Source organism: Littorina saxatilis, linkage group LG6, assembly GCF_037325665.1.
Source record: "Littorina saxatilis isolate snail1 linkage group LG6, US_GU_Lsax_2.0, whole genome shotgun sequence".
Classification (NCBI taxonomy): domain Eukaryota; kingdom Metazoa; phylum Mollusca; class Gastropoda; order Littorinimorpha; family Littorinidae; genus Littorina; species Littorina saxatilis.
Genome location: NC_090250.1, coordinates 25819894 through 25847836, shown reverse-complemented (window position 1 = coordinate 25847836; position 27943 = coordinate 25819894). Strand labels below are relative to the sequence as shown.

The 27943-nt window shown below is 41.9% G+C and overlaps 1 protein-coding gene across 1 annotated transcript; it reads left to right on the top strand.

The window, feature by feature from the left end:
- The first annotated feature begins 7949 nt into the window (after window positions 1-7949).
- LOC138968836 (uncharacterized) lies at window positions 7950-26936 on the top strand. The gene is made up of 13 exons (XM_070341493.1): window positions 7950-8116; window positions 11881-12119; window positions 15435-15554; window positions 17109-17287; window positions 17531-17731; window positions 18049-18783; window positions 21203-21529; window positions 22358-22588; window positions 23074-23166; window positions 23935-24792; window positions 25493-25635; window positions 25988-26133; window positions 26676-26936. The coding sequence occupies exons 1-13, from the start codon at window positions 8091-8093 to the stop codon at window positions 26879-26881; spliced, it is 3504 nt and encodes a 1167-aa protein (XP_070197594.1). The 5' UTR covers window positions 7950-8090; the 3' UTR covers window positions 26882-26936.
- Window positions 26937-27943: the final 1007 nt, after the last annotated feature.

Genomic DNA, 27943 nt, shown 5'->3' with positions numbered 1-27943 from the left:
AAGCAGAGGGGGGAATAAAAGACAATATGGTCCCCTTGGACCAACAAAAAAGCTGGTCTGTCAACAAGCCACCAAACATTTTATATTGTTGTCATCACTGTTTTTAGCCATTCTGATAATCATCGGTCCACGCTCTCGCTCAGTGTCTCTCTGACAGGATGGATCAATACTACGCGGAGTAAAGAGAAAGACGCGGAGCTAAAAGCCGAAATCTACACACACAAAAATACAGAGTAATCTCCAATTTTTTTTTCGCTAATGTTTCGGAGAAAAGACGAAAGTGATTGCAGAATGGCCGATTCTTCCATGATCTTCCATGTCTCGACGAACAGATTCTCCACTAGTCTGGGGACTCGTGGCAAGAATACACCACAATACTGCAAATCATTGAACAAATTGTAGTTTTCTCAGCAATTGCACATAAAAGTACAAAGAATCGATTAAGAGGATGACACAAGTCATCCAGCAAGTATGAAAGGGTGAAAAAATTAATTAAATAAAAATCGTTTCGAAGGTAAACAACGCAGTGCGGGAGATAACTCCAACACGAGTTATCCGCGACCTTGGGAATATTAGCCAATCAGATTTTAGACGTATCGCTTTGCGCGGAATACTTGTCGTCTGCTTGAAGAGCAACAGCATGGCGTTTGAGTTTGCAGAATGAAGGCGCCTGCTATATATTTTGCACCCACGACCTTCGAGTAAACGGTAAGATGCTTTTAGTTACATGTATACATGTTTTTAATGGGGGTGGGGGGGGAGGGTAGACGGGAGGGGGTGAGGGGGGCGCGAAAGTGATTGCAATGAATGCCAGATCTGTATCTGTGTCAATACGTTGAAAAACCACTTCTGTCATTTGATCGACGGAAGGGAGGTGCGCATATAAATAAGTCCTAAACTGGGTGGAGATCAGATTTAAAGATCTCCATAGATCCTGCCAGAACTTGATCGTCCTGTAGATGGTTCCAGTCTACGATCGTCCTGGGAAAATAAGAGTTCCTGTGAAAGCAGCGGCTATTGTCCGTAACACTGTTTCAACACTATTTGTTGACACAAAATCTTGGAAACGCCTTGCTGTTTAGATCTGTTTGTGTTTACCTTGCTTTCGTTTTTAGGTGGCCCTGACAGTCAGAAATCAAATTTGAATCTTGATGATGTTATTGCATGTACAGAAATCGGTACGACAGTCTATTAACATTATATGTATCATAAGAAAACACAGACATTTGAAGTGCATGCTTCATTCAATCCACGTGCGTTTTGCGTGCGGTCACTACTGGGTTCTCTCATTCGCTGCACAGAGCCGTAGACGATCATGTCACATATCTAATGTAACCTAATATTCTAGCCATGCGTGTTGGTACGTGTGTGTGTGTGTGTGTGTGTGTGTGTGTGTGTGTGTGTGTGTTTGTGTGTGCGTGCATGTCTGTGTTTGTGTAGGTGTGTGTGTTAGTGTGTGCGTATGTGTGTGTGCTGTGTGCGTGCCTGTGTGGGTGGGTGTGTGTGTGGAGAGAGAGAGAGAGAGAGAGAGAGAGAGAGAGAGAGAGAGAGAGAGAATGTATGTGTGCATGTGTGTGTTTTTATGTGTGTGTGTGTGTGTGTGTGTGTGTGGGGGGGGTAGTTAAGTCGCATACAGCATTGTCTTTCATGTGATTTATTTCCTTGTTTGTCTGTATTTGATTCGGTTTTATCACTCTGGATACAGAGACGTTTCCTGACCCTTGCATCAGTCAAGAGAAAGCATGGATTCAAGACCACTGCCAAAACAAGGAACGTCTTCTGAAGACACGGTTCGCGAAGGTATGAGGCGAAAGGGTGACTTGGGGGGGATATGCCTGCTCGCTTGTGTATTAGGTGTGTGTGTGTGTGTGTGTGTTTGATGAAGTCACAAACAAAATTGTTTTGCAGTTGATTTATTGCCCTTGTTTGTTTTCATTAGGTTATCTCATCCTGGATGCAGAGACTTCCCTGGACCCTCACAATCTCCCGGAATCTGTCCAGGAACAAAGCTTGGATCCCAGACCACTGCCAACACAAGAGGAGTCTTCAGAAGAAGCGGTTCATGAAGGTAATTCACACCCATCAATGTTGGAGGCCCGTGCCCTGGTCGACTGGTCTTTTTGTGCGATATGCCAAACAGAAACAGAAGAAAAATTTGTAAATCCGACACAATCAACATTTGCCAAAGCTGGCGTGCAGACTGGGTACGGTTGTGTCGTCGACAATATTTTGAAACTTGAAGCCCTTGGGGATTCGTCTGTGTTTGTTTTGAACAAGGATCTCCTTGAACAAGGTAATGATATGAAGACAACCTTTGAAGAGAAAAAAGCTGTATGGCACAGAACCTGCAGGAACAAATTTGATAACCAGAAAGTTGCTCGTGCTGAGAAGAGATACTTGAAAGAAGAAGATAATGACCAGAAAGAACTGCACAGCCCCGTCAAAACAAGGAGGACGATAGGACCTGTGTGTGACCGCGATGCGGAAAAGATGGTACTTCTGAAAAACTTGTGAACGCATGTACATTTACCATCGACCAAACAATTCGTGAATATGCAGAGATTGTGCAGGACCGATCACTCTTGGGAAAATTATCAGAGGGGGATATGCATGCCTTGGACGCCAAATATCATTCATCTTGCAAGTTGACTTTGTACAATAAATCTAAAAAAGCCTTAGCAGAACGGGGAATTAATGACGCACACGAACAAAATGAGTTAACAGTGTTAAGTCAACTCCTTTCTTTCATTGAAGAAGAGAGAGAAAGCAAGTCCATGTCACTGTTCAAAATGTCTGAACTGTGCAAAGTGTATGACAGCCAGTTTCGTGAGCTGGACTGTTCATATAACAAAAAGGTTCATACAACAAGACTCAAAGAAAGACTTCTTCATATGGTGCCAAATCTGCAAGCTCAAAGGCAAGGGAAAGAAACTGTCCTTATTTTCGATACAGACGTCAGCAGTTTGCTGAATTTTGCAAGAACATTAGATGATGACGCATTTCATCTTGCACGTGCCGCACAGATTGTCCGTAAAGATATCCTTTCCAAAGACTATTGTTTTGACGGTACTGTTAAGGTCTCAGCAGACGTTATTCCCGAAAGCAGAAGTCAGTGTCGTCAGTTTCCGAAGTTCTGATGTTCAACACAAGGAAAGGAGACAAGAGAAGTAAACGACCCACATCTTCAAGGTAATTTCACTCAACGTCGAGGGAAACACCACTGGCCAGAAAGAGAAAATGTAAGTTTTACGCCCTCACGGCAAAGCCATTAGGGGCATGTTACAAGGAAAAAATCCGGCTTTGTATGAAAATACAAAATAAAAATGCAGGGGGGGGGGGGGGGGGGGTGAGGGGTGTAGACCGCTGGCTGCCGGCTGCTAGAGGAGACCTGAAATGAGCTAGGGACCCGGTTGGGTCGTCTTGGGTCAGTGCTGAAATGGTTACTTTATTGGCTGTTGGCCGAACGGACACCCGGGCTTCATATTTTTGCATGCATGTATTCGTGTTTCCAAGGCCTGAGGCTTTCGCTGTGACCCTGGGATCTTTATCGTGCGCATGCGTGCACACGGGGGGTGTTCGGACACCGAGGAGAGTCTGCACAAAGTTGACTCTGGGACACACATCTCGCGCCGAACTTGGGGGTTGAACCCACGCTGATAGTAACAACCGGTTTTAAAGCCAGCGCCTCTACCGACTGGGCAAAGTCCCCACCACCCAATATGTTGGGGTCAAGAAGTTCCATGGAGGGCGGGGGGTATGGAGTAACACATAGTGTTTTGCTCAGAACATTCCCACCCAAGCAGAGCCGCGCTAGGGGTACGCATTACCGTGGAGCTGGCAGTCAGTGCTACCAAATGTCGTCTGTGTCTACCACTCGGTGGTGACTTAATGTGGGTCTATGTAAGCAGATGCCGCGCCAACGCAAGCAATCTGATGCAGAGTCAGGAGGCGGTTTGGTACAAGAGAACCTTAGAGGCCACAGCCTCGGCCGTCTAAGGGATCTGTGTGTATGGAGGCACATTTGGTTTCTGAGGTTCAAGCGGAGCTGTTGCCTCTGCTCCCAAGTTCCCGTGTCTCAGGAGGCGTTTTTGGTATGGAAGCAAACCTGTAGGTTGGGGCCTCTGCCTTTCAGGATGCCAGGACTACAAAATGTGTGTCTTGAGACACATTTAGCTTAAGATTCCAGAAGTGGATCTGTGCTGTGCTGGATCTGCTGCAAGCACACTAGAACCAGCTCGCAACAGTTGAGGAACAGATTGGTGACCAAGACCATCATCGGTATCTCTCCGAGTGATGGGTGTGGGCGGAGAAAGTCTCTCAGACTGAGGGCATTCTCCCTTCTGTAGCGGATGAGACTAGCCATCTCTTCCTTGAGAGTGTCACAACCTTCAAACACGTGTGTGAGGTGTCCAGTCTTGCCACACTGACAGACTGCCTTGTCCCAGTAGATGCGGCTGCTGACCGTGCGCAAGCGACGCAACAGGCTCATGGGTCTCGGGGGGAGTGGGAGGTGGTGCCCTTTCCTATTGTAGGGGAGGTGTATCCATCCTCTCTCTTCACATGTTTGTGACAGTGTCTGCTCTCTTTCATCTCTTTTTAGCTTGGCTAGCAGCAGTTTGGCTTCCTGGCAGGAGAGCCGAATGTCTGTCATTGGCATGGTTGACATAGCCGCTGGCCATATATATACCGGCCTTCTTTTATACCTCAAAACAAGGCAGAAGGAAGTCATGTGCCCCTGTGGCGGATCATGCTACAGGAGTGACATCCAGGCCTCATAAACATCGAGATAGACGGAAGTTCTGTATTGTTGTTTGCGGGAAAGTGAGGTAAGTGATATCAAGCTCATGATCACTCAAAATGCGTGTCAAGCGATTTAGTGACCTTGTTACCTTTCCAATGGATACATTGTTTACTCTGATAAGCAGATATGGATCCATCAAACATTGCTGTTTTGCGAAAGTTTGAGAAGATGTCGCGTAGGCATCGTTTCCCTTTTCGCGAGTAAAACGAACAACACGCGCCCCGAAACCGAGTTTACAATTTGGTGAAAGGTGTATTTCTTTCACTGTGAACTTGAGACTGCGTGCTTTTGTGTGTTTAATTGTCGCAGGGGATACTAAAAGGATGTGTTCTTGCTCTGTTTTGCACTTTTACTAACTTGCTAATTTTGTGTGCGATTTTAGGAAATGATGCTTTATTTTTTATGACGAGTATAATCGTGATGATTTAATCAAATTGTCATCCTCTCATGCCATTAGGAATACTAAAGGGCTTTCTTTTTCTTATTTTGCAAACCTGATTCTGACAGAAACTGGCAGTATAGAGACTTTTAGAATTGATGCGTTTCTTTTTATGAAGAGTATAGGTTTGAAGGTCATGACCTTTTCCGATCAGTTGTGTCATCCTCTTATTCGATAGAGAATGTAAAAAGGTATATGTATGCCAATTTTGGTGCTTTGTTCAATGATATGCAGTATCCTGCCACGAGTCCCCAGACTACACTGAGAAACTCAACCATTTCACCAAGCTGTTCATTTTCCCACCCAATTAACTTTGCCTATGAACCGTATGATTATGGCTGGACTCGGTCTTTTCACAGTTGTCACAAAGGACACATCTACTCAGTTTTAACCGGTGTCCGCTCCGTAGCCATTTTGTTATGATCACGTCAGTGACAAAGTTGATTATTACGTGACACTTTTACCATATTTAGAGTTGTTTATGTTGTACAGTAAATACATCCGCGAAAGATAGCTCGCTTGAAACTGTCTTGTATAACAATTTCTTTGTAATTTAAAAATTTAATACACAACACCATGAAAAATCATTATTGACGATCGCGAATCTGCTTATATCAATAAGGCCTAAAAAAAAAAATAGGTGTGGTTACGGTAACCCGACCTACCCTATTTTTAGGGGCCGATCCTATAACTTTTTATTACATTTGTCAAAACAAAAAACAAAAACAAAAAAAACGAGTGCAAAAAACGCAATGAAAGCGAAAGCGCCCGTGTCGCACACTTATTTCCCTGTCAAGTACCGTACTTTCCGGGTCATAAGGCGCGACTTTTTTCCTCGAGTTCGACCCCTGCGTCTTGTATAACGAAGCGCCTAATCCGTGTATGAAATACGAAAAAAATCAAAGAGACCGCTTGAGTACCAGTCAAACAACTTGTGATAATGCATGTTTCAGCTACTAGGTACTGCCCTGCCTTTGATCTGGCCGCACACACAGATTTCCACTCTGTTAAACTCGGTCACTGACCGGTCACTGACCCCGATGCAGGAAGTGTTTCCTCTCTCAGATATGACAGGGGAACCACCTCTCATGGCAAAAACTGGGTCATTGACCCCTGGGAAGAAGGTCGTGTCTTTTAACAAGGCCACCCAGCTATCACAATGCCTTTGGTCACTGACCGGTCACTGACCCCGATGCAGGAAGTGTTTCCTCTCTCAGATATGACAGGGGAACCACCTCTCATGGCAAAAACTGGGTCATTTTGGTGCGCCCTATTGGCCCCCTGCGTCCAATGGGTGACTGGATTACAATTTTTTTTTTAAAAGAAGGGGGTGCGTCTTAGATAACAAAGCGCCTTGTCACCCGGAAAGTACGGTAGGTTTAATTTGTACACATTAGAAAAAAAAGTTTACAAAAAAAAAGTGATTGCCTACCTACCTACCCTATTTTTTTTGGCTACGTTACCGTAACCACACCTATTTTTTTTTTTTTGCCTAACACATTACGAAAAGCTCTAAAAATATAAACAAAAAATCGATTTCTTCTCCAGAGGGAAAAAACAATGGCATCCTCAGTGTCAGGGATAAATGAGATCCGAAGGGAAGGAACTCTATTTACCTGAGTTCAGGATGTGTTTTTAGCCCGCACCTCGCCTTTCCCTCCCCCTCCCTTCAACCCCCCTCCCCCCACACCCTTCACACACACCCTCCGTATGCATGTGTATAAAAAGTGCACCGTGCTGCTTTCAGCACATAATTACACGTTTTCTCAATATATGGGCCCCAGTCAGTGCCTTCCGTTGACGTATCAAGAGTTGACGGCGAAGACCTTCTTGTCAGTCACTATGCTGTGCAGCGTCTGCTTTCAGCACATAATTACACGTTTTCTCGATATGGGCCCCAGTGCCTTCCGTTGACATAATTATCAAGAGTGGATCGAAGACCTTCTTGTCAGTCACTCAGCTGTGCAGTGTCTGCTTTCAGCATACAATTACACGTTTTCTCGATGATATGGGTTCCTTTGGCTTCCTTAAAATTAATATTAATGGGCCTATTGAGAGTTGATTGAGGACCTCCGTGCCAGTAATTAGGTGTGCAGCGTTTTTTGTACTAAAGAGCCTGTGTTGACAGCGAACAAATATTCCCGCTGGTGCAGTCTAACAAACAAGTGAAGTGCTTAGCCAAACTTGGTTCATAGCCGCTTATTTAGCTTGTCACGTTTCTGTCAGACCAGGAAGTAAATTCGGACCAGGAAGTTTATCAGGTAGTTTCATAGCGTACGGCTTAGTTGAAGTTGTGAAAGGTACGCTACACCCGGAGTAGTTGTCAAGTTGCCCGTGTGTTAGCACGGTGGAACCCCCTTTTTTTAGACCCCCTAATCTAAGACTTCCTCCCTTGTAAGACTTTGTTTTCTCAGAAAGTGATTTTCTGTTCATAACCTCTGTAAATGTACCCCCATTTTAAGACTCCCTCCTTTTTAAGACCTAGCTGATTTTCTCAGATTTTCTGTTCATAACCTCTGTAAATGTACCCCCATTTTAAGACACCCTCCTTTTTAAGACCTAGCTGATTTTCTCAGATTTTAGGAGGTCTTAAAAGGGGGGTTCCACTGTATCTCTAACACAATCATGTCCGAGGAACATGATAGCAGCAGAATTAACCGCTCAGTTTTGTGTTGCTGAATTTTTTGTAATCACTTTTTTTTTTTTACGTCTTATTTTAATTAAAATTGTGTTTGGTGTGTCCTTTCCTGACGTCAATAAGGTTTTCTTCATAACTAGGAAGTTTAATGTTTTAAAGTCTTGATCTACGCATCTGTTAACCATTCAGCCGGAGAGTCTCCTGCCGACAGTATGTCAGATCCTGGAGAAATGACAAGGTATCATGGCTCTCAAATTTTGCCTTTTAGTTTTGTAGAAGAAGTAGTGGTAGTAGTAGTAGTAGTTACAGTAGTAGTAGTAGTAGTAGTAGAACTACTGCCAGAAACGTCGTTGTTGTAGTACGTGTTAGTAGTTTTTGTAGTATTAGTAGAAAAAGTCCTAGTGTTTGTTTTGTTTTGTTTTCTTGTTGTTCTTTTTTGTCGTCATCGTCGTCGTGTTTTCTTGTTTTTCTGACTTGTTTACCTGTTCTTGTTCTTCTGACTTGTTTACCTGTTCTTGTTTTTCTGACTTGTTTACCTGTATTTGTTCTTCTGACTTGTTTACCTGTATTTGTTCTTCTGACTTGTCAACCTGTTCTTCTTCTACTGACTTATTAACGTGTTCTTGTTCTTCTGATTTGTCTTCTTGTTATTGTTCTTCTGACTAGTCTTCCTCTTCTTGTTGTTCTTGTTGTTGTTGGGTTAGCCGAAAAGATACTGTTATTCGTTCAGTATGTTAACGTTGGTTGTTTTTCGTGTCTTCGCTGTCGTCGTCGTCGTTGTTATTTTTTTGCTGTTGGGAAAAGACAGGTTTTATATAACGAGATGCGCACGGGAGAAAAAAAATCAAGCCGACTCCACGAAAACCCCACCTTACTTTGTCTGTCGACTTAACACACGGTGGTCATTTGTAGATGATGTTAAAACGTTTGCGTCAGTAGTTGAACACTGTTTGAGAATTGTAACTGATTTATATATATATACAAGACACTTTTTTTTTCTTTCTTTCTGTGTGGCTTGCTTTATTTATTTATTTATTTCTTAATTCTTTCTTGTGTCCGCTCTGTCTGTCTGTCTGTCTGTCTGTCTGTCTTTTTATTGTGATTTTGTTTTATTTTTTCCTCCTTTCTTCCCTTCTTATTGTTTGTCTTTTTTTTTTGGTGTCGTTCTTTATTTGCGTTGTTCTTTCTTTCTTTCTTTCTTTTGTTCTTTCTTTCTTTCTTTCTTTCTTTTTCTTTCTTTCTTCCTTCCTTCCTTTTTTTACATTTAGTCAAGTTTTGACTAAATGTTTTAACATAGAGGGGGGAATCGAGACGAGGGTCGTGGTGTATGTGTGTGTGTGTGTGTGTGTGTGTCTGTCTGTGTGTGTGTGTAGAGCGATTCAGACTAAACTACTGGGCCGATCTTTATGAAATTTGACATGAGAGTTCCTGGGTATGATCATATCCCCGGACGTTTTTTTTCTTTTTTTCGATAAATACCTTTGATGACGTCATATCCGGCTTTTTGTAAAAGTTGAGGCGGCACTGTCACACCCTCATTTTTCAATTAAATTGATTGAAATTTTGGCAAAGCAATCTTCGACGAAGGCCGGACTTCGGTATTGCATTTCAGCTTGGTGGCTTAAAAACTAATGAGTGAGTTTGGTCATTAAAAATCAAAAACTTGTAATTAAAATTATTTTTTTATTGAACGATCCAAAAACAATTTCATCTTATTCTTCGTCATTTTCTGATTCCAAAAACATATACATATGTTATATTTGGATTAAAAACAATCTCTGAAAATTAAAAATATAAAAATTATGATCAAAATTAAATTTCCGAAATCGATTTAAAAACTATTTCATCTTATTTCTTGTCGGTTCCTGATTCCAAAAACATATAGATATGATATGTTTGGATTAAAAACACGCTCAGAAAGTTAAAACGAAGAGAGGTACAGTAAAGCGTGCTATGAAGCACAGCGCAACCGCTGCCGCGCCAAACAGGCTCGTCACTTTCACTGCCTTTTGCACTAGCGGCGGACTACGTTCAGTTTCATTCTGTGAGTTCCACAGCTTGACTAAATGTAGTAATTTCGCCTTACGCGACTTGTTATTTTTTTATTCAAGCAATTCTGCTGCATTCAAGAACATTCTAATCTGTTTTTGTGTGAACACATAGAAACACAAAAAACACAGACGGACAGACAGACACACAGACAGACACAGACAGACACAGAGACACACACACACACACACACACACACACACACACACACTCACACACAGACACATACACACACTGAGACACACACACACACACACACACACACACACACACACACACACACACACACACACACACACACACACACTCTGCCAACGAGCGTATATTTACACAACCCGTCACGTTTCACGAATATTCGAGATTTTCCTCTTTCTTCAGGTGTGTCAGATGTGTTGAGTTTCCCTAATTGAATAACAGGCTTCTTCAGAAAGTAAAAAATAACTTTCCCGAACAAACCCTTATCTAATACCCGGGTGAGCTCACCGTGTATCGATTTTGGTATGTGTGTGTCCTATGTGTTTACAGAAAGTAGGGTTGCGTCGTGTACCCAGACATTCTTATCGCAGTTGTCGAGCAGAATCTGAGACAGTCGTTTGCACTCTTTACAGTCTCTGGCAGAATTTATTTCTCACAACTCTCTTCAAGGTCGTTCAGTGGGCGTCGAAGTCAATGTATGGAGTAAACATAATTATGCATACGTCACGTGTTTAAAAAAAATGCTCAAAGAACTCGCTTTCGTAACCGTAAGTGTAAACACTGGAGTGTATCATTCAATGAAAAAACAGGACGGTGAGGATTATATAGATTTAAAAAAAACCAATAAAATAAAATAAAAACACAACTGGGATATTTGTGGCAGAGTCGTTTTCGTCATAAACATAAGTATTTGCAAGTCTTATGGGTATTTATGGGTTTTAGATTTGATTCAGGAAAACGTTATTTTACGAAACTAGTAATACAACTACAGAATTACGGTCCCGGATATATATAGGTTGTTGGGACAAATAAAACCACAAATGACAAATAAAACCACGCGAGTATGCGATACAACGATAGAGATGATATGATGTGCCCTTCCTACTTGAAATGAGTAGACTGTTATGTCAACAGAGTGTCGGGTTTGTCAGACCGGTAATAAAATCTGTTGTGAAGACTCAGTGATGCATCTACCTTCCTTTTTTGCTCTGGTAGAGTTGTCAACAAAAAGTCAAGGACAAGAAGCGTGGGAGAGTTATGGAGAGTTATGGAGAGAGAGAGAGAGAGAGAGAGAGAGAGAGAGAGAGAGAGAGAGAGAGAGAGAGAAGAGAGAGAGAGAGAGAGAGAGAGAGAGAGAGAGAGAGAGAGAGAGAGGGAGGGAGGGAGGGAGGGAGAGAAATGGCGAGCGACGTCGAAAGAACAACAACAAACCACACATTTCATCAATTGAAAGAAATAATTATGTGAAAGTTCAAGCACTCATAATGCAAACGGACGTTATAGTTTCCCAGGTTTTCTCCTGCGGCGATTGCAATATCCCGGCATTAACAACAAGTAATTATATCAACTGTCTTCTATGCGGTTTACTAAGGTAAAGATAAAAGAATAATAACAGTAAATACATTACATTTAAAAGCTTTGTTTCATGTTCAGTCGCATTGGTTAGACAGAGCAAACAGAACACACACACACAAAAAAAGGCACAGGAGAAACTTGAGAAATGAAAGTGGGAACAGAAAGGAGGTCATTGGTGTAAAACGGTATGTTGCAAGGACTAGATTACCTCCTGCAACGATTGAAATCTACCAGAAAGTGAAATATACCACACAGGTTGGATATTATTTGGCAAAGACTGAAATCTAGCAGGAAGTCATATATTATGATTTATATATATTACACTGGTTGGATATTATTTGGCAATTATGGGAATAAACCACAAGCGCACTTTCTTTTTTAATCGTCTTTACTGTCTCACAGGATGAAAACGAATCTCCTAGGACTTTTTCTCCTTCTGTGCTGTCTTCAACTGTGTACTGCACAAGATGACGTCACCATCCTGCCAGGCAACGTCACCATTGCCGCCATCTTCAACGTCAACGACCTTGAGAACGGCGCGTGCGGGGATTATGACGTGTCCGACCTGCAGAGTCTCGTGGCGGTCACGTGGTTTGTCGAAGAACTCAATAGAATGAACTACGTCCCAGGAATCACTATTGGTAAATATGATAACGCCAGGAATCATTTTTGTTTTAATGTTGTTGGTTTTCGACTTTTAAGAAGAAATAATGCAAGACCTTCAAAGGAAATCCACAGAATCAGATCATTTCGGAAGGTTTATAAAGGCACAATAAGCCTCCCGATCCCGTAAACCATCACAGCTACTGTCATCATGCTTTTACACACAGTACCGGCAAACACCCTTCCATTTGAACGCTCACCGAACGGGAACATCCTGGCTGCTTTCCGTCGAGAGTGAGACATTTTTAATAAAAGAATTTATTTTCCTGGACCGTCTGATCTACAATCAGGCGCCTCGTTTTGGCGCTAGAACTAACTTTTAAAATCTAAATAATAAATTGACAGCTTGTAACCCAAACATTCTTAAATCATAAAAGATGTCTCTTTTCATCAAGACAAGATCGGTAGAATTCGAAGTGTTGAAAGTTTTAAAAAACGCAGAAGCAGGGTCACGAAAGGTCGTGTCTCAAAGCAGACGATTTTTGGCTCACGAAGTGTAGCCTATGCGATGCTAACTTTTGTCTGTCTGTGCGTGCGTATGTATGTATGTATGTCTGTGGTAGAAACTTTAACATTTGAAGACGTCATATTACATTGACGTCACATTATGACGTACGAGGGTTCGACGTCACGCGATGGAATTACTGAAAGTCTCGGTGATTGTTATTTTGAGCGGGCCGAGACTATTTGGCAGTCGTGTCCATGTAAGTAGGCTACATGCAGACAGACAGATCTAGATCTAGTGTCTCGCTTTCTTGCACAGTTTCACCTATGCTCTTTCTGTCTGTGTGTGTGTGTGTGTGTGTGTGTGTGTGTGTGTGTGTGTGTGTGTACTGTGTGTGTGTGTGTGTGTGTGTGTGTGTACTGTGTGTGTGTGTGTGACGGAGTGATTGAGTTTGTGTTACTGTTTGTCGATTTCTTACGTGAGCCTTGAAGGCTTCGCCTCTTGTTCTGCATAGCGCTCGCTTTCTTTGAAGCTAGCCGCCGCCGACAAGTTCGTGTGACTCGCAGCCGTTTGTTGCGTTTTAGAATCAGAGGTACACAATAACGTGCTATTGCAGATACAGCCAAGTCGCAGTGAAATCACAAACTGACGACCAAATTGTGAAAAAAAGGAAAGTGGATCACACGGGTTCACGATGGCTCAGGGGTTAGATAAACCACGACATCTGGTGTGTGGTTTACGCGAGTTAAATAGCAATTCAAACGAACTGTTTCATTTAATGCTATCACATACTATTGCAAGTGTGTTCCATTAGGTTAGAACGGCTTTTTTCATTAGAAGATTTAAATCGTTTTGTAAACCATTTGAGACATACTGGGGCTTTAATCAAATGTGTTTCACTTGCCACTCAGAGTATTTGTTCTTTCTATGTGACAACGCCTCTTTGCTTCATCTTCATAGCTTCATAGTTTTCTTCTCATTTGTGTGACAAAAAAATGTGATGCTATTGTTCATCCCGTGAGAATATTTGAGAGAACACATTTGAACAGTTAATATTCGTAAGGTGAGGTGAGTGATTGGCTGCAGCTAGGTCACGTGTGGCCTTGGACTGACAAATATAAACAGACATGGGAGGCCAATTGACTATGTCTGCTTTTATTCATGAAATTAGGGTTCAAGACAAAGCAATTTCAACTTTCACATTCTTTTCTTTTCATTCACCGACTAGTCAGCAGAAGATTGAGCAATTGATGGAATAATTAGAAACAAAATACATGTGAGCATGATCTCACGTCGGTTTATAACTTTTCAATACAATATTTCACTTTTTGACTCACTTGAGTAATTCGGAGAGTATTTGTAATGAACAGTCTTAAGGCTGGAGTATACACCTGAGGCCAAATTTCAAAGTGGTTAGGGAGTTTTAAAAGTTACTTTTTCTGTTAGTTCAATGTTTGATTTATCAGGAAAAAACAAAATGAATAGTGCTTGTCGGACAAAATTTTAAGATAATGACTGAAGTTTGAGCATAGGCATCAGATTTTTTCACGCAAACCCTACTGAAGAAATTGTGATATTTTATTGTGAATATGTAAACAAAATAACAATCGGATGATCACAAACTGAAGAAGAGAAATAGGGAAGCAAAATAGAACATCAAACATAGTGATTTTACTGGTGAATTTGGAAAAAACAACTTATGTATCCATTTTTGAAGCCCAATTTGAAGCATGGAACACAGTCAAACATAAATTAAAAGTGTTAAAGTGGTTACAGTGTTCAGAAATAGTGTTAGATAACAAGTTGAGTTATCCCTCTTCACCACTTTCAAAAGAAATACACCTCTTGTCGCGCAAAATTTTGAACTGTGATGCTTTTACTACCCCCACCCCCTACTCATTTTTCAGAAAAGAGTGCATATTAGCTTCCAAATAGAAAAGCAAGGTAGTCAGATGATCAAAACTTAAGAACAGAAATAGGGAAGCAAAACTGAACATCCAACATAGTGATTTAACTGGTGAATTCAGAAAAAAACCACTTTTTTCTCATATTATAAGCTGAATTTAAAGCTTGGAAGACAGAAACAAATATATTAAAAGTGCTAAAGTGGTTACAGTGTTCAGAAAAAGTGTTAGATACCAAGTTGAGTTATCCCTCTTCATCACAGTTAAAAGAAACACACCTCTTGTCGCGCAAAATCTTGAACTGTGATGCTTTTACTACCCCCACCCCCTACCCATTTTTCAGAAAAGAGTGCATATTATCTTCCACTTAGAAAAGTAAGATAATGAGATGATTAGAAACTGAAAAAGAGCATTAGGAAACAAAATAGAACATAAAACATAGTGATTTTCCTGGTGAATTCAGAATTAACACCTATAAACCCATTTTTGAAGAAAAAATAAAAATGTACTGACCATGGCAAGGTTCGAACCGGCGATCTCATGGTCTCTAGCGCACTTCACTAACAACTGAGCTAAGAAGACAAGCTGACTGTTGTGTGAAAAATAGGAAAGTATATTTTGTGGTATACTCTATCTCGTAAATGCAGGTTCTAGCTATTGTTTTAAATTGGACTGATAAAAAATGTCGATATTTTACATCTTCTGGCGTTTCCGAATGTTTATTTCGTTATTTTGCATATGGATATGGCTCATGCGTGGGTTACCTGTTACGACACACAAGGCGTTCTATATCCGATTATAATAAGGGAGGCTACCCCCAACGTAGTCGCAGAAGTATCCTACAGCCTTAAGTCCGTAAATAACGAGTCAAAGTGCAAGGTCAGAGCGGGTTTTCGGCGAGATATTTGGTAGAATTGAAAACACAATCTGATTGTTTGATGCAGGTCTGGACGTCTACCGCACGTGCAAGAAACCGGAAATGGCGACAGAGGGCGCTGTTAAACTCCTGGACAAATATGGCGTCGTGTCTGATAATACTCACCAAGATGATGGGATATTGTTTGGTAAGCCTTCTCTGTCAGTCTGTATATACATGCCTGTGTGCCTGCCTATCTGCTTCTCTGTCTCTGTCTCTGTCTCTGTCTCTCTGTCTCTCTCAAAAAGTCTGCGATCCAATTAAACGAAATGTGTTTTTTAAGCCTGTTTCTATTTAAGTGAGCACTGTGTTTTTCTACTGCAAGAAACGACACACGCTGATGATGATGACTCCATGAGGGATTAAGCCAGCATATATTGAAAACAAAAACAGGCACACATGAGTACACCACTATCCTTGGCACAAAGGGTCAAAAATCCAAAAAATAAGCCCTTAAAAAAATATGCCCATATTTTTGAAAATATGCCCATATTTTTGAAAATAAGCCCTTATTTCTATAAATAAGGCCTTATTTTAGAAATAAGGCCTTAAAGGCATAGAAAGCTGATGAATATACACGCTAATTGCTTTACCCAGAGCTGGAGACAGACTAAATTAAGTTCCCTGCAAAATATTGTGGTCTAGGAGCCCTTAAATGTTGAGATATTTGAATTTTTATTTTGATCTAGATGGTCCTATTTATAGATTTGGCAACACATGTAACGTTGATGCAAGGGAGCTAACACCGCGGCTTTGTTGACATCCTCACTTTTTCAGAGGCTAGAACAAGCTGTAATGCATGTATTATGGTCCGCGCATGGTGACATATCGTCATTATATGGTCTTATGGTGCGTTTGACATCGATTGTGGGCAAACTACACTTTGTAAACACGGGAGTGCGTTAGTATGCCTTTAAATATTTACAGCTATGAGGAAATAAGGGCATAATGAAATAAGGCCTTATTTCTGTTAAGGCCTTACTGAAATAAGGCCTTATTTCTGTTATGACCTAAAAAAAATAAGCCCTTAAAAAAATATGCCCATAAAAAAATAAGCCCTTAAAAAAAATATGCCCATATTTTTCTGCGCATCGCTACTTCGCATCCGGACATTCGAAAGCGCGCACAAACTCGCCTCTCGTTCAAAACATCCGTCATAACATCGAGCGGATACAGCATGGCTTCACGCATTCGAAAGCGCGCACAAACTCGCCAAAACCCAAATTCTCTCGCAATTTGCAATTTCAGCACAAATTCTTCTCAAAACTTCATCACGATCTCTGAACCCCCCATTCGCCATGTTTCTTATGAGATCTTTGCGCATGAGCGGCGCAGCCGAATTCTATTCAGCTTCATGATTGGTCAAAAAAATAAGGCCTTATTTTTTTATGCCCTTATTTTTTTATGCCCATATTTTTGTATGCCCTTATTTTTATTAAGGCCTTACAGAAATAAGGCCTTATTTCTCGTAAGGCCTTATTTTCAAATAAGGGCTTATTTTTTTATGCCCGTATTTTTTTAAGGGCTTAAAGATTTAAGGCCTTAATAATGGAAAATAAGGCCTTAGTTTAGAAATAAGGGCTTATTTTCAAAAATATGGGCATATTTTCAAAAATAAGGCCTTATTTTTTTAAGGGTTTATTTTTTGGATTTTTGACCCTTTGTGCCAAGGATAGACCACTGTGACCTTTCTATCACACAGGTCTGCTGGGTCCCAGTCGTACGGCAGACGCACTTCCGGTCTCCAGTTTGATTGGTTCGCTGCCAGCCAATCAGCGCGTGCTTCAGATCAGCGGCTCCGCCACAGGGAGACAACTCAGCGATCACAGCGCTCACCCTAGTTTCTTCAGAGTGATTCCGCCTGATCAGATACAAGTCGAGGTGTGACCACAAAGCATTCTTTCGTCTCTCTGTTTGTTTTGTTTTGTTTGTTTGTTTGTCTGCTTGCTTGTTTGTTTGTTTGTTTGTTTGTTTGTTTGTTTGTTTGTTTATTAGTTTTGTTTTTTGTTTGTTGTTGTTTTTTGTTGGTTTAAAAGAACAAATACAAATATTCTGAATGACAGACGTGTGACAAGCCTAAATGAAACAGACTGAATTCAACATCCAAAGCAATCTGTTTCGCAGGTGATGCTCGAGCTCATGCTACAGCTGCAGTGGAACTACGTGGCCATAGTCTACGACGACGACGACTACGGAAGATCAGCAGCAACAGAACTACGCCGTCTGGCAGAAAAGCACCAAGTGTGTGTGCCAGTGTTCGTCAGTCTTCCCCTGGATGCTCGCTCATCGGCGTTTGTCACCCGAGCAAAGGAGGTTTCTCAGCAGGTAAGATCAATATGTTCATCCCCGTTGCTGTCTAGTGTGCATTCTGTCTATGGCTTCAGGAGATGGCCAGATAGTGTTCAAAAGTCAAAATCAAACTTTTTTCTCGGAAACCTCTTTTAGCTCAGTCGTCGAAAGGTAAATACAATTTCGCAACAACAACAAAATAATTTAAATTCTTTAAAAGTTTAAGTGTAATATTAGATACTAGATATTTTACGTCCTCACAGGTTACTTACCTATAAGGGACATGTATGTGATGATATACTAAAGAGGTATCAGAGTTACAGAAACTATCTTTTATATGCTTTGATTGACAGCTGAAGAACACTGAGAACGGTCTGGTGCGAGGCCTGGTGATCTTGGGAGTGACCAGCACAACACAACAACTGCTCCGTACTGTCAGCAGTGACATCAAGTTCGTCAGTGTCGTCCTCAGCGAGGCCGTCGTGCTGCAGAGAGCTACGCTGCTGACCTCTAGCGGCCAAGTCTCCGAAGTCTCTGCTGGCGCGTTGGTTACCTCCCCTCCATTCATTGACCTGTCGGAGTTGAAGCCCCTGTGGGACGATCTTTGGAGCAACAGGACCTCGTTTCTGGAGCAGTCTGGGAAGATTCCATGGCTAGAACAGTACTTCAAAAAGCTCATTTCTTGCTCCGATATCGACTCTGCTTGCTGGACGCAGGCAGAAAACAAGCGCAATTCTCAGAAAGTTCTGGAAGGAGCAGAGCTGACCTTGTACGCAGGTTATCATGTCAAGGCCGTAGCTGTCATGGCGGCGCTGCTGAAACGCTTGCATGATGAAAAGTGTGGGTCGTCTGGTCTTTGCTCCGGACTCAAAACGGCGATATCTCAACGAACGGAGGGCATAAATGCATTAGTGAATTCCACACTTGACTTGAGCGGTTTGTCCGCAGTGTCTGATGTTTTCAAGGGTCTGACGTCCGTGCGATTTAGCGGCACCAGTGGCAGTCTTCTCAGCGATGGGACAAAGGGAGACTACACCGTGTTCAACTTCAGGAGACCCAACCTGCAAGGGAAGTTCAACTTTGAGCAGGTAGGAGTTACTCTTTTCTTTTTTCATGGATGTATTGTTTGTTTAATATTCACCTTGATGTAGTGTTCTTGTGCACTTTTGTTGCTGTCAAAAGGTTAGGTTTTTTTCTGGGTTCAGCGTTAAAGCATTTCTTTCCCGCTTTGCAGTATCTGTTGCTTGTGTGATTTTTACCCCGTGTTCCGTTGTGTCCGCGTGTGTGGCGTTCTTATTTTTCTTTTCGTGTCTAATTTTCACAGGACGCATAACTGTTATAGGGGAAGGGCTCCTAATATGGACCACTTTTTATTTCATGCTAATAACTAGCTTGTTTTCTTGCGAAGAAGTTTCATTTTGTGTTTGGTAGTCCTTCTCTCTTAGGTGAACCGTTAGGCCTAATTAGAGTGAAATAGCTTTGATAGACATTCAGCAAAAATTAAATACAGAAATAATCACAAATGGTCCATATTAGGCGCCCAGGCTCCTAATATGGACCAGTGAAGCGGCCTTCACGAATCACTGTCAAAAGCCCCCTATACTTCAAAATAACATGATACAACTTGGTGTGCATGTCGATCAGACTAATTCAAATATGCTTTAGATTTATCTGTTTCGGGTTGATGAGAGCATTATTTGAAGCACACCAGGAAACTAAAGAAGCATATCAAAAACAGAGTCGAAATAAGTGAAATTATCAACTTCCACAAAAAGAAGACAATTTGATATATTTTTTTGAAAGCTTGAGGGCTAGTTATAAGTTATTTTCTGCAAGCTTCTTAATGAATTAATGAAAATAGCCTTTAGCTTTTATTTTGTTCGATTTGCTGAAGGACTCACACATACTTTCGGTGTCCGAACCACCCCCCGTGTATACTACATTGGGTGTGCACGTTAAAGATCCCACGATTGACAAAAGGGTCTTTCCTGGCAAAATTGCTTAGGCACAGTTAATAATTGTCTACCATACCCGTGTGACTTGGAATAAGGCCGTGAAAGGTAAATATGCGCCGACATGGCTGCAATCTACTGGCCGTATAAAATTTCATCTCACACGGCATCACTGCAGAGCGCCTAGAACTGTACCCACGGATATAAGCCTCATTGATTGATTGAATGATACTTTGAGATTTTGCGATTATTTTTTGTTTGCAGTAGAAACTCGGGGTCAAAACTGCTAAAATGTAACAAATACGGTCTCAGCTGTCATATATAGCAATTTTTGTGTGATAAAAGCTTTGGCTGTGGACAGAAACGAGTCTGTTTTAGGCGTCAAATTTAGAGTGAACGCTGCCAAAAGTGAAAACAAGTCGCGTAAGGCGAAAATACAATATTTAGTCAAGTAGCTGTCGAACTCACAGAATGAACGCAATGCCATTTTACTCGTAGCATCGTCTGGCCACCGCTCATGGCAAAGGCAGTGAAATTGACAAGAAGAGCGGGGTAGTAGTTGCGCTAAGAAGGATAGCACGCTTTTCTGTACCTCTCTTTGTTTTAACTTTCTGAGCGTGTTTTTAATCCAAACATATCATATCTATATGTTTTTGGAATCAGGAACCGACAAGGAATAAGATGAAATTGTTTTTAAATTGATTTGGACAATTTAATTTTGATAATAATTTTTATATATTTAATTTTCAGAGCTTGTTTTTAATCCGAATATAACATATTTATATGTTTTTGGAATCAGCAAATGATGGAGAATAAGATAAACGTAAATTTGGATCGTTTTATAAATTTTTATTTTTTTTTACAATTTTCAGATTTTTAATGACCAAAGTCATTAATTAATTTTTAAGCCACCAAGCTGAAATGCAATACCGAACCCCGGGCTTCGTCGAAGATTACTTGACCAAAATTTCAACCAATTTGGTTGAAAAATGAGGGCGTGACAGTGCCGCCTCAACTTTCACGAAAAGCCGGATATGACGTAATCAAAGACATTTATCAAAAAAATGAAAAAAACGTTCGGGGATTTCATACCCAGGAACTCTCATGTCAAATTTCATAAAGATCGGTCCAGTAGTTTAGTCTGAATCGCTCTACACACACACACAGACACACAGACACACAGACACACAGACACACGCACATACACCACGACCCTCGTTTCGATTCCCCCTCGATGTTAAAATATTTAGTCAAAACTTGACTAAATATAAAAAGAGAAAAAGGCTAACGGTTTTGAGGTTTGTGTTTCTGCAACTGTTTTGACATGTGCAAGTTATCCAGAGAGGGTGAATACAGCGAATGAAATTGTTTTTAGCGCTCTAGCGCCGTTAGTTTGTCAGATCAGATCAAGAGGTGGTCCATATTAGGAGCCGGTCCATATTAGGAGCCCTTCCCCTAATTGTCCTGCAATTGTCTTTACAAGCCTACCCATAATAGAGACGAGTCAGGAATAAATCCATGAGCTTTAATTTTCTTTAAACATTTCCTTCTCTAGATCGGTTCGTGGCTAAACAACAACCTGACCATCTACACGTCACAAGCACAGTTTTATGACGAAACCCTGTCACCGCTAACATGGTCCCAGCTTCCTCCGGCTCAGTGTGACGTCAGTCAGGACTGTGTCAAGTGCGAGCGTGACGTCAGTAGTGACGTCGTTTTCGTGAAGGGAGACTTTTACGTCGTAGCCATTTTGCCGTCAAACGAGAAGACTCCAGACGATCCCTTGTCGTGCGGAATGATCAGAACGGTGTTGGGGGCAGATATTGTGCAGTCCGTGATATTCGCCGTGGAGGAAGTCAACAAGAAGACTGATCTCTTCAGAGTAAGTTGAGAGAGAGAGAGGGGGGGGGGCGGACGGACGGACGGACAGACACACAGACAGACACACAGACAGACACACAGACAGACACACAGACAGACATAAGTGCGAGCGTGGCGTCAGCGATGACGTCATCTTCATTTAGGGAGATTTCTACATCGCAGCCATTTTGCTTACCAACGAAAAGAGTACCCAGGCTGATACACTGGCCTGTGGAAAGATTAGAACAGCTCTGAGAGCAGATATTGTTCAGTCGGTGGTTTTCGCTGCAGAATAGGTTAACACGAAACGGAATATTTTCGGGTGAGTAAAGAAGACGGAAGAGGGTAATTTGTCACATCACACCATAAATGAGAAGTATAGTAGCATGGTAAGACAGAGAGAGAGAGAGAGAGAGAGAGAGAGAGAGAGAGAGAGAGAGAGTAAAGTGTGTGTGTGTGTGTGTGTGTGTGTGTGTGTGTGTGTGTGTGTGTGAGAGAGAGAGAGAGAGAGAGAGAGAGAGAGAGACAGAGAGAGAGAGAGAGAGAGAGAGAGAGTTAAATGGGAAGAATTTGTGTGTAAAAATCACACGACATGAAATCCCTGAAAATAAAATACTATGTCTTGAAAGATAGGAGAAGGTCTTAACGTCAGACGTTTCACTTGTGTTCATCAATCGTTAATACCGCAAACTTAAAACACCCCCTTTCAGTTCTCCTTGCAATTGTTTTCAAAGCCTCTAGCTCTCCAAGCCCCCCGGCTTAACTTCACCTTCATCCCAACCAGCTGGAGGATTTTCCCCACCATTATAATGTTTATGTACATGCTTTTTTTCTGCCTGTTTTCTCAAAGGACGTGCTACCAGGCAGAAGGGTGGGTCTAGTCGTCATCAACTCTTGCACCAATCCGCTGTTGGTTCGCAGACGTCTGCTGGACTTTCTTGCAGGCACCATGCCGCTTTCTGAAGGGAGAACTTCCTCGTCTGTTCTCGACAGCGTCATGGGTTACGTGGGCGCTGTCTACAGTGCAAACAGCATAGCTGCTTCCGACACTCTGCATGCGCTAGGAAAACCGTTTGTTCAGGTACGAGAGGTGACATGGTGGTGGTGTTAGTAGGATTGTTGGTGCAGGAGGTGAGGGGGTGGTGATGTTGTTATTGCTGTTGATGATTGTGGTGATGCTAGTTTTGTTGTTGTTGTTGGTGGTGGTAGTAGTGATCGCTGATTCCGCTGCCGCTGCTGCTACTGTTCTATTGCTTGGATTATTTATACGGATAACACAACATAGACGTTCTGCCTGAACTCGATTGAAACAAGCAATTTTGCACGTTAATTGTAAATGTTGAATGTCGAGAATAGGATAATTTTTTTTAAATGCAAAATGAAATATATATCGAACAGATGATCATGGTAGAAATATCTATAATTTACCAATTTGTTGTTTGTGGTTGTTTTTGTTTAGTTACTTTGTTGTCGTTGTATTTGTGATTATTGTACACAATGGAAATACGCCGATGTTGACAAAACAGAAGCCGTAATCGTATACTCCATTTCTTCGATAAAATCCAGATAAGTGGAGCATCCACATCTCCTGATTTGTCCGACGAAAAGAAGTATCCTTACTTCCTTCGACTTCCCCCAGCGGATGACAAGCAGGCTCTGGTAAGAAGACTACACGGAACGTAAAATGGCTGACATTTTTCCCTTTGCCTGTTCGGTTTTTTGTTTTCTGCCATTCAGTTCTTGTCGTATCCTCTTATTCAGTCCTTAACGAATCTGTTAAAGGTTTGAGTGCAATAGTGATTGGGGAAATACAGAAGAGCAAGACATTATTGTTCTACCTTATGTCACTGTTGCGGGTCTGGAGCTAGACTTGAGATAATGTCACCGTTCTCAGAGAATGCTAATCGCGAGCTGTGTAAACTTGAATGAAAGGGATGTCTACTTCTGCCATTTGCTCATATGTCTTGAAACTTTGATCGCTGCTTGAATTCATCATACTCTGACTTTGACTCGACGAAATATTGTTTAAAGTTGCCATTCTCCCCGTGTAAACTATCACGTACACCATTATATACATACTTATTCGGGCGTTTACTTGGGACAAGAGCATCTTTCTATTTAGACATATATACACACAAAAACAGCATCCTGGCTGCTTCCTGTTCCGAGTGGTAGTTTTTGTCGACTTCATTTCGCAGATTCACACTGGTGCCAGCTACCATAACAATTATTAAAACAAAAAGTGTCAGGCAGTCGGTTTTTGGTATTATGTTCAAGTTGAAAAATGCCCTTATCTTATGTAAATCCTCGGAAAACCAAGCTGACATGGTAGTTTACTTATAAGGGATGATACATTTAAGATGTCATAGTCTGTCATAATGATGTCATTTTGCTTTTCTGTTTACAAGACTTGCTTTATTTCCCAAGGCCATCCTGGACATGGTGAAGAAGGTGGGCGCCAACTACGTGCAGGTGCTGTACGACAGCAGCACGTCCTACGCCACAGCGCTCTACAACACGCTACAGGACGAGGTGGCCACCAACACCAAGTACAACATCTGCATCGCTCAGGCCATCGCCACCACTCCGCGAGACGAGGTCAGCCAGTACATCTGGATCAGAGACAAACTGAGGGAAAAGTACAGCGCCAAAATCGTCGTAGTCATCCTTCATCCCGAGGAGATCGAAAAGGTCTTGGACGCCATCTTGCCCAAACTGGAAGCGGGGGAGTTCATCTTCGTGGGAACGGACGGCTGGGGAAGAAGGGAGAATCTGATTAAAGGAACTGACAGAGAGAAGCTGGCCGGGTCGCTGGTTCTGTCGGTAGAAACTGTCGACGATGATGTGTTTCAACGGTACTTTGAGAACATCGACCCAACGCGTTCCATCAGCCCCTGGCTCAAGTATTTCTGGGAAGAGCGCCTGCAATGCTATTTCAACAAAAGCTTCATGCGGAAAGGCAAACCTAATCGTTGCCCTGAAGATGTTGGACAGAACTACACTCAAGATACTCTGGTGCCTTTTCACATCAACGCTGTCTACGCGCTTGTTCTTGGATTCCACTCGGCCTTGACCCAGCACTGCGGCCCCCACGCAACGCGCACGTGCAGAGCCCTGACGTCATCAGTCCTATTTTCAGCCATGCTGGGAGTGAAGCTGGACGTGTATGGAAGAGGGAATGTGTCCAAAGTGTTTGACAGCAAGGGAGAGGGGCTGGTGGGGTACAAAGTGTTTCAGATCTCACCCGACCTTGACACGTCCTCCGAACACGTCATTTATAAAGATGTAAGAGGATTTCACTGGTTGTGTCTTTTAGTGTATCACCAGTAAATGTCCCGAATGATTTAGAGGCCTGTGAGGACTTTAGGAACCATTATATACAATAGTACTTGTTTCCTTGTCGGCGTAGTAGGATCAGTCTGACGTGAGGCCATGTCTGTGCTTAAGTCTTTTTATGACTGAATAAGGATTTTTCAGCAAACCGTTCATAAACTCTGAAACCATAAACTATTGCGATTTTAGAAAATGTGCACATGCTTGGCCTTAAATATGCTAGAATTGAACATTATGAAGAAGGAAAGCAATTACTGTTATGAAATCCTAATGATCCACGGGATTCTTGGGTACTGTATTAATTTTTACTGGTTACAAATTACAAACAGTTAAAAGGTACTTTTAACGGGGTATGCATTAGGGTTATTCTGCTTTAAGAAAAAAAGAGACCTCTATAACTGTCATGCTGTTATCCAAGCACTCATATGCATCGATATTTGATTTTCGACTTCTATGGCTATAATGTTGTTATACAAGCAAACACTATATATGCATTCTCATATGTATCGATATTTGTTTCGACCTCTGTAACTATAATGTTGTCTTTCAAGCCAACACTATTGACATTCTCATATGTATCGATATTTGATTCTCGACATATATAACTGTATTGTTGTTATACATGCATCTGTATCGATATTTGATTTTCCAGGTCGGAGTATGGACCCAGAACAAACCATCTTTTGATGAGGAGAAGTTTTCTCCACCTGGTGGTTCTACCTTTCAGTCCATGTGCACAGATGCTAGAGAGTGTCAAGCTTGTTTTCTGAGAAATTCCACATTGTCAAAAGCTGGGTAAGTCTTGCACGTACATTGTACACATGACTCATGTTTAAAAGTGTTCAGGTGCAATTAAAACGTGTATGACTTTCAGTTGGAAATGTGTCAAACTTTAAAGGTGCAAATATGGTAAACTTTTAGGTGCATAGTCATGTGTCAAACTTTTAAGTGCAAATGTGTCAAACTGTCAGTTGCGATTTTTAATTTTCCATTGTCAGTTGAACCGTGTCAAATCATTCTGTTTGACTTGTCAAACAAAATGGCTATTTTTTCAATTTATTTCACACCGGATATTGCTTGTTGTTTTTATTGTCGTTGCTTTTCGTGTTTTAAGCTGCTGTTTGATGTAATCTTAATTTGCTTGCAGTAAAAGCGTCCAGGTCAGCGAAGTAATAGCGTCTCCAGTTTTCATCGGTGCTGTCGCCGGCTTGGCCTTCTTGGTCATCGTTTTGATCGTCGTTATCATCGTTGTTTGCCGCGGTCGCTCACGATCTGGAAGATCGCCGAGACAAGGTGAGATTTAGCTGAGCTACCTGTAGAGCGAGACTGGGCGATGACGCGTACCTGTATCAATGACGTAGTCTGATGATGTAATCAGGACATCACACTACCTTTAAGTAGTGCTGCTCTTGCTTTTGTTTGTTTTTCTTGCCGTAAGTCTGTTTATTTGTGTTTATTTTCGAGGGAAATCCTTTTAAGGCTTGTTTTTCCAGATGTTCTCGTCACAGAGTTTGCACATTTGTCTTAATTTTGAGAACATCTCTCTTTGAAGCTGTAATCTGCTCAGATTGTAAATGTTCGTCAAACTGTCCATCTGTCTCCCCCCTCCCCCCTTTTTCGCTTTTTGTTCGGTGTATGTGTGTGTTTGTGTGTGTGTGTGTGTGTGTGTGTGTGTGTGTGTGTATGTGTGTGTGTGTGTGTGTGTGTGTGTGTGTGTTTGGGTGCCTGTGTCACGTGTGTGTGAGCGTGCGTGTATGTGCATGTGCGCGTGTATGCGTGCGCGCACGCGTGTATGTATGTCATTAACTGAAGGCGTCCCATTCATAATGTTGCAGAGCGTGGAAAGGCCGTGTACTTCGACAGACTGTCTACAGCAGCCACAGTCAGACCCCCGTCTGGGATCGAATCTCCGTACGACACTTTAGAAGACGAACAATACTCTCACCGCTTGCCTCCCCCGCCCGCCGCCCACCACAGCCACAGTGATGACTACCTTCATGCTGTGCCAGCCCAGGGTGGGGGTCGCTTGGATACGATGTGACATTTTGGTCGACCTGTACAAGAAAATTAGTTCATTAAAATCAACAGGGACCGAAGTTGTGTAAAATGAAAGAGGTGATGTACGGGCAACTTTTGTTGCGAGGTTACGTGTGTGGCATATTGGCCATACACTCATTTATATTGGCCCTATATACTCATATACAATTGTGTAATTACGTAGTAGAGGCTACTTGGGAATGTACAGAAAAAGCAGAGAGCTATAGACCGCCTTTGGCCCCCTCAATGAAAGTGGTCTTTACGGAGGAAAGAAAGTTTGTAACGCAGAGTGGCGGTTGCATAGACACGATGTGACATTTTGGAAACTGTATAAAAGTGATCTTTACGGAGGAGAGAAAGGTTTTAACCCAGAGTGGCAGTTGCAATGACACGCTGTGACAATTTGGAAACTGTATAAAAGTGGTCTTTACTGAGGAAAGAAATTTTAAATGTTGTTGTTGCAAGAATGATGGAATATACAACAATCCACAAGCCAGTCACTAGCGAGGGGTGTGTCTGACACACGTGAATAACGATCACGTGTGGATTAGGCCTGATTGTTTCACTAATTTTAAGCAAGGGTATTCATTTTTTCACAACTCATATAATCCCGACAGGAATCTTTTCAAACACCGCCTATTTGCAGAGCTGATTACCACCAATTGAAATGAAAGAAGGGCAATGGTTAAAAGTTTCAAAATAATTTTATTTCGATTTTTTTTTTTCTTCTTCAATGTTGCCCCCCCTCCCCCCCCCCTCTCTCTCTCTTTCTCTCTCTCCTTTCTTGTGTTTTATGCTTTTAGACTTTTTAACGAATTTTAATGCATTATTGTATGATTCAACTGGGAGGAAGAATCCGTGTGTGAGCGCGAGCGTACGTTTGTGTGTGTGGCAGAGAGAGAGAGAGAGAGAGAGAGAGAGAGAGAGAGAGAGAGAGAGAGAGAGAGAGAGAGAGAGAGAGAGAGAGAGAGAGAGAGAGAGAGAGAGAGAGAGAGAGGAGTGTGTGTGGGGATGTGTTTGCAGAGATGGTTATGTTTATTTCTTCTGTAAATTATATCCCCTTGTC